The sequence below is a fragment of the Balaenoptera physalus genome, assembly GCF_965194825.1.
Source record: "Balaenoptera physalus genome assembly, chromosome: 2".
Lineage (NCBI taxonomy): Eukaryota > Metazoa > Chordata > Mammalia > Artiodactyla > Balaenopteridae > Balaenoptera > Balaenoptera physalus.
The window spans coordinates 63,047,634-63,058,298 of NC_138883.1; the positions used below are offsets into that span (position 1 = coordinate 63,047,634).

A 10,665-nucleotide genomic window follows, 5' to 3' on the forward strand; every position below is an offset into this window, starting at 1 on the left:
CCTGTATATATGCTGTCTACAAGATACCCACTTTAGACCTAGAGACACATACAGACTGAAAGTGAGGGGATGGACAAAGATATTCCATGCAAATGGAAATCAAAAAAAAGCTGGAGTAGCAATTCTCATATCAGACAAAATAGACTTTAAAATGAAGACTATTACAAGAGACAGTGAAGGACACTACATAATGATCTAAGGATCAATCCAAGAAGAAGATATAACAATTGTAAATATTTATGCACCCAAGATAGAAGCACCTCAATACATAAGGCAAATGCTAAGAGCCATAAAAGGGGAAATTGACAATCATAGTAGGGGATTTTAACACTCCACTTTCACCAATGGACAGATCATCCAAAATGAAAATAAATAAGGAAACACAAGCTTTAAATGACACATTACACAAGATGGACTTAATTGATATTTACAGGACATTCCATCCAAAAACAACAGAATACACTTTCTTCTCAAGTGCTCATGGAACATTCTCCAAGATAGATCACATCTTGGGTCACAAATCACGCCTTGGTAAATTTAAGAAACTTGAAATCGTATCAAGCATCTTTTGTTACCACAATGCTGTGAGACTAGATATCAATTACAGGAAAAAATTGGAAAATATACAAAAACATGGAGGCTAAACTATACACTACTAAATAACCAAGAGATCACTGAATAAATCAAAAAACACCTAGAAACAAATGACAATGAAAACATGATGACCCAAAACCTATGGGATGCAGCAAAAGCAGTTCTGGGGGGGAAGTTTATAGCAATACAATCTTAGTTCAAGAAACAAGAAAAATCACAAATAAACAACCTAACCCTACACCTAAAGCAGTTAGAGAAAGAAAAACAAAAAATACCCAAAGTTAGCAGAAGGAAAGAAATCATAAATAGCAGATCAGAAATAAATGAAAAAGAAAAGAAGGAACCAGTAGCAAAGATCAATAAAACTAAAAGATGATTCTTTGAGAAGATAAACAAAATTGATAAACCACTAGCCAGGCTCATCAAGATAAAAAGGGAGAAGACTCAAATCAACAGAATTAGAAATGAAAAAGGAGAAGTAATGGCTGACACTGCAGAAATACAAAGAATAATGAGGGATTACTACAAGCAACTATATGCCAATAAAATGGAAAACCTGGAAGAAATGGACAAATTCTTAGAAAAGCACAACCTTCTGACACTGAACCAGGAAGACACAGAAAATATAAACAGACCAATCACAAGCACTGAAATTGAAGCTGTGATTAAAAATCTTCGCACAAACAAAAGCCCAGGACCAGATGGCTTTACATGTGAATTCTATCAAATATTTAGAGAGATAACAACACCTATCCTTCACAAACTCTTCCAAAATATAGCAGAGGAAGGAACGAACACTTCCAAACTCTTTCCACAAGGCCACCATCACCCTGATACTAAACCAGACAAATATGTAAAAAAAAAAAGACACCTACAGACCAATATCATTGTTGAACATAGATGCAAAAATCCTCAACAAAATACTAGCAAACAGAATCCAACAGCACATTAAAAGGATCATACACCATGATCAAGTGGGGTTTATCCCAGGAATGCAAGGATTCTTCAATATACGCAAATCATTCAATGTGAAACACCATATTAACAAGCTGAAGGATAAAAACCATATGATAATCTCAATAGATGCAGAAAAAGCTTTCAACAAAATTTAACACCCATTTATGATAAAAACTCTCCAGAAAGTAGGTATAGAGGGAACTTACCTCAACATAATAAAGGCCATATATGACAAACCCACAGCCAACATCATTCTCAATGGTGAAACACTGAAACCATTTCCTCCAATAGCAGGCACAAGACAAAGATGCCCACTCTCTCCACTATTATTGAACATAGTTTTGGAAGTTTTAGGCACAGCAATCAAACAAGAAAAAGAAATAAAAGGAATCCAAATCGGAAAAGAAGTAAAACTGTCACTGTTTGCAGATGACATGATACTATACATAGAGAATCCTAAAGATGCTACCAGAAAACTACTAGAGCTAATCAATGAATTTGGTAAAGTTGCAGGATACAAAATTAATGCACAGAAATCTCTTGCATTCCTATACACTAATGGTGAAAAATCTGAAAGAGAAGTTAAGGAAACACTCCCATTTACCATTGCAGCAAAAAGAATAAATTACCTAGGAATAAACCTAGCTAAGGAGACAAAAGACCTGTATGCAGAAAACTATAAGACATTGATGAAAGAAATTAAAGATGATACAAACAGATGGAGAAATATACCATGTTTTTGGATTGGAAGAATCAACATTGTGAAAATGACTATACTACCCAAAGCAATCTACAGATTCAATGCAATCCCTATCAAGCTACCAATGGCATTTTTCACAGAACTAGAACAAAAAAATTCACAATTTGTATGGAAACACAAAACACCCCAAACAGCCAAAGCAATCTTGAGAAAGAAAAACAGAGCTGGAGGAATCAGGCTCCCAGACTTCAGACTATACTACAAAGCTACAGTAATCAAGACAGTATGGTACTGGTACAAAAACAAAAATATAGATCAATGGAACAGGATAGAAAGCCCAGAGATAAACCCACGCACATATGGTCACCCTCTCTTTGATAAAGGAGGCAAGAGTATACAATGGAGAAAAACAGCTTCTTCAATAAATGGTGCTGGGAAAACTGGACAGCTACATGTCAAAGAATGAAACTAGAACACTTCCTAACACCATACACAAAAATAAACTCAAAATGGATTAAAGATCTAAATGTAAGGCCAGACACTATCAAACTCTTAGAGGAAAACATAGGCAGAACACTCTATGACATAAATCACAGCAAGATTGCTTTTGACCCACCTCCTAGAGAAATGGAAATAAAAACAAAAATAAACAAATGGGACCTAACGAAACTTAAAAGCTTTTGCACAGCAAAGGAAAACACAAACAAGATGAAAAGACAACCCTCAGAATGGGAGAAAGTATTTGCAAATGAAGCAACTGACAAAGGATTAATCTCCAAAATATACAAGCAGCTCATGCAGCTCAATATCAAAAAAACAAACAACCCAATCCAAAAATGGGCAGAAGACCTAAATAGACATTTCTCCAAAGAAGATATACAGATTGCCAACAGACACATGAAAGGATGCTCAACATCACTCACTGATCATTAGAGAAATGCAAATCAAAACTACAATGAGGTATCACCTCACACCAGTCAGAATGGCCATCATCAAAAAATCTACGAACAACAAATGCTGGAGAGGGTGTAGAGAAAAGGGAACTCTCTTGCACTGTTGGTGGGAATGTAAACTGATATAGCCACTATGGAGAACAGTATGGAGGTTCCTTAAAAAACTAAAAACAAAGCTACCAAATGACCCAGCAATCCCACTACTGGGCATATACCCTGAGAAAACCATAATTCAAAAAGAGTCATGTACCCCAATGTTCATTGCAGCACTATTTACAATAGCCAGGACATGGAACCAACCTAAGTGTCCATCGACAGATGAATGGATAAAGGAGATATGGCACATATATACAATGGAATATTACTCAACCATAAAGAGAAATGAATTAAGTTAATTGCAGTGAGGTAGGTGGACCTAGAGTCTGTCATACAGGGTGAAGTAAGTCAGAAAGAGAAAATGAAATACCATATGCTAACACATATGTATGGAATCTAAAAAAAAAATGAAAAAATGGTTCTGAAGAACCTAGGGGCAGGACAGGAATAACGACGCAGACGTAGAGAATGGACTTGAGGACACGGGGAGAGGGAAGGGTAAGCTGGGACGAAGTGAGAGAGTAGCGCTGACATACATACACTACTAAATATAAAATCGATAGCTAGCAGGAAGCAGCTGCATCGCACGGGGAGATCAGCTCAGTGCTTTTTGACCACCTAGAGGGGTGGGATAGGGAGGGTGGGAGGGAGGCTCAAGAGGGAGGAGATATGGGGATATATGTACACGTATAGCTGATTCACTGTTATACAGCAGCAACTAACGCACCATTGTAAAGCAATTATACTCCAATAAAGATGTTTAAAAAAAAATCTATGAAGGAAAGGAGAGGAGCATTATAAGATGTGTCAGCCATTTTAGAAGTAACTTTCCATACCATTTCTTACCTAATTATCACAATTAATGGTGTGGTTTACATATGAGGAAAATGAGGCTCAGAGAGACTAAACTATATGCCAGAGATCCCTGAGAAAGTAAGTCTTAAAATCAAAGGTCCAATTTAGATCTATCTAATTCTAAAGATCACGACTGAAAACACTGTTATTTCCTGAATTTCACAAATCACGGAGAGCATACCTTATCCTGACTTTACTAGTGAAAAAACTGATGCTGAGAGGAACTAGAACCCAAATCCCTTGAATAATTCATTTATGTTCCCACCATATCATACCTCAAAACAAGCTCTGTAACTTTGATGATACAAATATACAAGCCATGCATGTGGGAAATGAATAAATTTTTGTAAACTTAAAAAAAAAAGGATATGTTGTCATTGCAATAAGCTACTATTAAGCAAAGTATTGGGGTTTTTTTGACATAATTTTGGCAAAAGTCTTACAGCTCTCTTCTTAGCTGAATTTTTAAATTTTTCTATGCTAATCAAATATTTCATTGTGTTTTGGACAGGGCTATTGATCTGGGTGAGGAAAGCAGGTCTGCACACAAGCAGACTCACTCTTAATGAAATTATTTTACAGAGGAATGTTTCCAGGAACAATTTCAATTTATACCATTCAGAATTTTACCGATTTTTTTCCCAGCTATTGCAGATTCTTTGGGTGACTCCACCAATGTAATAGGATATCTTGAATTTTTCTTTGCAGAGGAAAAACCAACAGCATAGCCGTGTTTATATGAGGTACAAATAAGGAAAGAGGAAAAAAAAAAAGTATACAATAATAGAAAAGGAAAGCAAGATTAATTTTGCAGAAAACATATAGCTCTTCTTAAAATCTTTTTGTTGTTGTTTGCAGCAAAAAACAAAACAAAACAACTGGGATATGATATAGCAAATAGAAAAAAATATATATATATATATAAGAAAGAAAACACAGGACTTCCCTGGTGGTCCAGTGGTTAATACTCTGTGCTTCCAAAGCAGGGGGCATGGGTTCAATCCCTAGGCGGGGAAGTTCTGCATGCCACGTGGTGGGGACAAAAAAACCCCACAAAAACACATAAATAGTACGTGAAAAGATTCTTGATAATAGATTTATGACAGAATGAATTGCCCAAAATGTTAGCCTCCAAGTTTATCTTTCTGCTTGAGTCTCTGAGAACCAAAACTTATGTTCATTTTCATGGATAAATCATGGAAATATTTAATAAAGACTACTTTTCTTTTTCCCTATTCCTTGCATCTTTATTCTTGTCTCAACCATGTACCTCATTCTAATATTTTAAGACCCTAATAGCTATTTAACCCTCACAGTTGAAATAGATCAACATAAAAGATTTAAAAAAATTCTACCTCAAACCCTAAGGAAAGCATAGAACACATTTCCCTGTGAATCAAAACATGAAAGGTAAAAGACTGGCTTTGCTTATGTTCTGGTCTGCCCCTATTGAGCATTGTTTCTCCTTTCTTTGTCCTTCTTCCACCATCCTATCCAGCAGAGGACTATTCCTGAATTGACTGCAGAAACAGCAACTCTATCATATTTGCATAAATTCAGTAAGCATATACTGAGTGCCTAGCGTTTACTCATTCTTTCCATAAATATGTATTGAGTGCCTACCTCAAGCCAGGTACTGCTGGAGAGAGCAGAGAAAGAGAGAGACAGAGACAGAGAGAGAAAAAGACCCAGAGAGGGAACAGGGAGAGAAAGCAACTCTTGGAGCCTGGAATTATGCAACATAGGAAAAATTTTAAAACCTGCCTTAAAGAGAGATTACAGCCTAATATAAGGGAGATGAAGCATAGAATGACTATAACATAGAATATGGTGAGTGTCATGGTAGAGAAAAAGCAAGTGCTGCTGGAGGACTTCAGAAGAGGGCTGCAGTATTGTTTTCAAGCAGTTCTTTTTTTTTTCTTTCTTTTAAAATTTCTACTCCATATTCAGCCTAGCAGGATATCTTTAAAATGTGTAAGTCAGGAACTTTTCATATTGCAAGTTACTGAAACCCAACTGAAACTGGCTTAAACAAAATAAGGACTACACTGACCTGTGAAATAGAAAAGATCATGGTACTTCAGGCAAGTTGGATCCAAATGCCCAAGCAATTCAAGACTTACTCTCCTTTTAAATATACCCTCTGTTCTCAGAGTGTTGGCTTTATCCCCAGCAGATTCTTTTCACATGTTGGTTCCTAGCAGTTCCAGGACTTCATCCTGGAAAAAAATGAGCTTCTCTTTTCCAATAGCTGTAGGAGAGAGTTTTATTAGACTGACCTGGTCATGTGCCCATCCCTAACACACTTGCTTTGCCCAGGGTGCTAGAATACTGAAGTCTAAAGGGGGCAGTGTGGCAGGAGATCAAATGAGACCAAGAGAGGGGTGGCTTTCCAAAGGAAAATCTGGGTATGATTATCAGAAGGTAGCAAGCCAACATATATCCACTGCAATCAATGTGGCTAATTACTTTTTTTTTTTTAATCTCCACTTCAGTAAGTTTAGAAAGAGCAACAGTCTAGGTCTGCTTTTCCTGCGTCATCTTAACAAACTTAGGGATTGGTTATAATCACTATGAAGTGGGAGCAAGGTATAAAGTCTGGACATGTTTATAGCTTCTTTGAAGTTAGTCCCTCAATATGGGTTTTGTTTTTTGATCCAAAGTGTTGTGCATTTCCTAACTATAAAATATATCCTTAAGCAAACATGTATCCATAAACCATAAACCATACCAAAAAAAAAAAAAAAAGAAAAGAAAAAGAAATGATGTCTTGATTTATCCATGCCACATCTTTTCTTCATTAACACAGATATTCAAGTACTGATTGCAAGAAGAGAGGACTATTGGGCTCTTTATTTTTTTAACTCTTAAAATTTACTTAAAAAAGAGTGGATGCTCAAATTCTACTAAGATGTGGGGGTGGAGGAAACCAATGCCGTTTCTAGCATACGTGGCTACAAATGGTGAAGCCCTGAGCCTGAACAAAGGTTGTGATAATGGAGAGAAGAGGACTAAATCAAGAAATATTTAGGAAGTAGAATCATCAGGTCTTGGTAACTGATTGGACGAGAGAGGAGAAGAAGAAGCCTTAAGATGATACTGGTTTCTAGGACTTCCCTGGTGGCCCAGTGGTTGAGAATCTGCCTGCCAATGCAGGGGACACGGGTTTGATCCCTTCTGGGACATGCTGTGGAGCAACTAAGCCCATGCACCACAACTACTGAGCCTGTGCTCTAGAGCCCACGAGCCGCAACTACTGAACCTGAGCGCCCTAGAGCCCGCGCACCTTAACTACTGAGCCCACGTGCTGCAACTACTGAAGCCTGAGCACCTGGAGCCCATGCTCCGCAACAAGGGAAGCCATGGAATAAGAAGCCTGCGTACGGAGAAGAAGAGTGGCCCCTGCTCCCCGCAACTAGAGAAAGCCTGTGCACAGCAACGAAGACCCAACACCGCCAAAAAAAAAAAAAAAGATGATAGTAGTTTTTGGATTGAAAAACTGAGCGGATAGTGGTAATGTCAGTAAAGATATTTGATGAAGGAGGAAGATCAGGTTTGGGAGGGGGGAGGACAAAGATGATGAGTGCTGTTTTGTATATATTGAATCTGAGTAGCTCGTGGAAGCTCCAAAAAGAGACTTGGGTTACAGATAGGGACACAGGTAGTCCTATCTGACTACCAAATAAATGATAGTCAGAGTCATGGGGTTGGATGACTCTTATACTACCAAAAGAAACCATTTTGTAATGTAAACATAATTTAAAAATCAACAAATATTTATTCTATACCATAGTAGGACATATGACAATTTTTTTTAAAAAGCCTTTGTTTTCAAGGAGTTTCTATTCCTACACATACATCTTAATTTGTTCTGTGAGTTTAAAATTGGTACATTAGATATTCTTAATTTTCTTTAAAAAGACTTTTGTTTTTTAAGTTGTGAAAGCAATATAGTAAAAAATTTTAGTAAAAAAAAACTAAGCAAAATATAAAGAAAATAATTTAAAATCACCTGTGATTTCACTTTGCAGATATAATCACAAGTCTGGATTTTTTTAATCTTTTTTCTAACTACCTTTTATATGCATAATTTCTTTCACAGTTTTGATAACATATTTTCAGCTTTGTATTGCTTTTTCACTTAATATTTTCTTGAGTATTTTCCATATCATTGAAAAGTCTTCATATTAATAATTTTCATGGCTGTATGTCATTCCACCTACTGGATGTTTATCTCCTCTCTGATGGACATTCACCGTTTCCAATCTTTCAATGTTATAAATCATGCTTTAATATTTTTACATAAATATTTTTCCCATTTCTCCTATTTTAGAGTAGGTTTCTAAACGTGAAACTAATGAATCAAAATATATATAAACATTTTTTTAAAAATTTAATTAATTTATTTACTTTATTTAATTTAATCAATTAATTAATTTATGGCTGTGTTGGGTCTTCGTTTCTGTGCGAGGGCTTTCTCTAATTGCGGCAAATGGGGGCCACTCTTCATCGCCGTGCGCGGGCCTCTCACTATCGCGGCCTCTCCTGTTGCGGAGCACAGGCTCCAGACGCGCAGGCTCAGTAGTTGTGGCTCACGGGCCCAGCTGCTCCGCGGCATGTGGGATCTTCCCAGACCAGGGCTCGAACCCGTGTCCCCTGCATTGGCAGGCAGACTCTCAACCACTGCGCCACCAGGGAAGCCCCTATATAAATATTTTTAAGTGTCTTGATACATAATGCAAAATTTTGTAGTAATTAGTGCTTCTTTCTAGCAAGCAATAGAGGAGTTTCTGCTGCTGCCTTTACCAGCAGTAAGATGGCTAATTTAAAAACAAACTTTCCTATTTTGACTGATGAAGTATTTCATTATTAAAAATTAAACTATATTGAGCGCAAGAAGCCAGACAAAAAGCATATACCGTATGCTTACACGTCTATAAAACTCTAGAAAATGCAAACTCCGGGTGACAGAAGGCAGATCAGTGGTTGCTGGTGCACCAGAGGTGGGGCGATGGAAGGGAGGGATTACAAAGGGGCAAGAGGCCCCTTCGTGATCAATATTTTGATTGTGCTTATGTTTTCATGGGTGTATGCAAATGTCCAACTTACCAAACTGTACAATTCGAAAATGTGCAGTTTATTGTATATCAAGTATATATCAATAAAGCTGTTTAAAATTTGTGTAAAAAGAAACATTGTTTTAATTTGATTTTTAAAAATTATCCGTGAGTGTGAACATTTTTCACATTTTAGTTGAGTATAGACTTCTGTGATTTTTTTTTTTCATGTCCTTACTAACTTTTCTACCTGTACCTTAGCAATTTTCTCCTGGATTGGTGAACTCTACATATCAAGAAAGTTAACACTTAAAGTTATTCAGATTTCTTTTCCCTGTAATTTTTCTTTGTTACGGCATGCTTTTGGGAGAATTCATTTACTTGTGCAAGATAATTTTTACCAAGAGGATGTACTATAACCCTACAAGTCTCTAAACTACAGTAAATTGTAAATCATCACTTTGCAAAACAAACAAAAATCCTTTAAACAAAACTCAAATTAAGGAAGTGATGGGGTGTTACAACCAAAGCCTTCAGAATTAGCACCTAAAATATATTGCACATCTGCTTTGATGTTTTGGTGCTATGTTCTTAAGGTACTTCTTAATTTACATAGTAAACAGCAGAGACAGGCGGAGGACCTTTAAAAACAAAAACTACTCGGGGAGCTTGTCTAGGAGTCACTAGGCTTACAACAGCGCACGCAGGAATTATCTTCCCTGACTTTCTCGGACTCCTCTGCCTGCTTACACAGGAAACCAAAGGAGAGTAATGTCCCGGGTGATCTCACGCTGGCATGACGTCAAGAACCCTTGACGTCAGAAGGCGGTTGCCAGGGGGACCGTTCGCCACCGACGGCAAAGTCGTGAAACCCCATCACCACGCTCAGTCTCCGCGTCGGCCTCTACAGAGTCTAAGCTGCTAAAGAATCTTTAACCTTAAGGGGGCCTCAGGGAGAGAGGAGTGGTGCTGCTGCCGCCGAGAGCCCCACCTCCGCGGCTCCGGGTCCTGGGTACCGAGCCCCGGCCTGTGGCGGCGAGCGGCGGCCGCGGCGGCGGCGAAGGCGGTCGACCCGCCCGGGTCTCCTTTGCTCCGTGCAGGGCTGGGAGAGGGGAGCCGCCATATTGGAGCCGGAGCCGAAGGTGCTTTGCAGCCGCCGCGCGAGGCGGGTGGAGGTGGCGGCCCTGGCCTGGATCTGGAAGGAGTCAGCCGCGCCGGGGCCCGCAAGGCTGGGGAGTGAATGAGCCGCTCACGCTAGTCTCCTGCCCGCCCATTCCCTCCACTTTCCGCCGCCGGGACCGGGCCGGGAGGGGGCCGGAGTCGGCCGTAGCGGAGGCAGGATGTTCTCCAAGAAGCCGCACGGAGACGTGAAGAAGTCTACCCAGAAGGTGCTGGACACCAAGAAGGACGCGCTGACCCGCCTCAAGCACCTGCGCATTGTCATCGGTGAGGG

At 38.8% G+C, this 10,665-nt stretch overlaps 1 protein-coding gene across 10 annotated transcripts in view; it reads left to right on the forward strand.

The window, feature by feature from the left end:
- The first annotated feature begins 9,343 nt into the window (after positions 1 to 9,343).
- RALGAPA1 (Ral GTPase activating protein catalytic subunit alpha 1) overlaps positions 9,344 to 10,665 on the forward strand; it is a 218,988-nt gene continuing 217,666 nt past the window's right edge. The window contains exon 1 of one of the 10 annotated variants that reach the window (XM_082451982.1): positions 9,344 to 10,658. In XM_082451982.1, coding sequence (XP_082308108.1) covers positions 10,553 to 10,658 — 106 coding nt within the window. In that variant the 5' untranslated portion in view covers positions 9,344 to 10,552. The remainder of the gene's footprint in view (positions 10,659 to 10,665) is intronic. The other 9 variants (XM_082451981.1, XR_014261120.1, XM_082451978.1 and 6 more) reach the window with 9 other exon arrangements.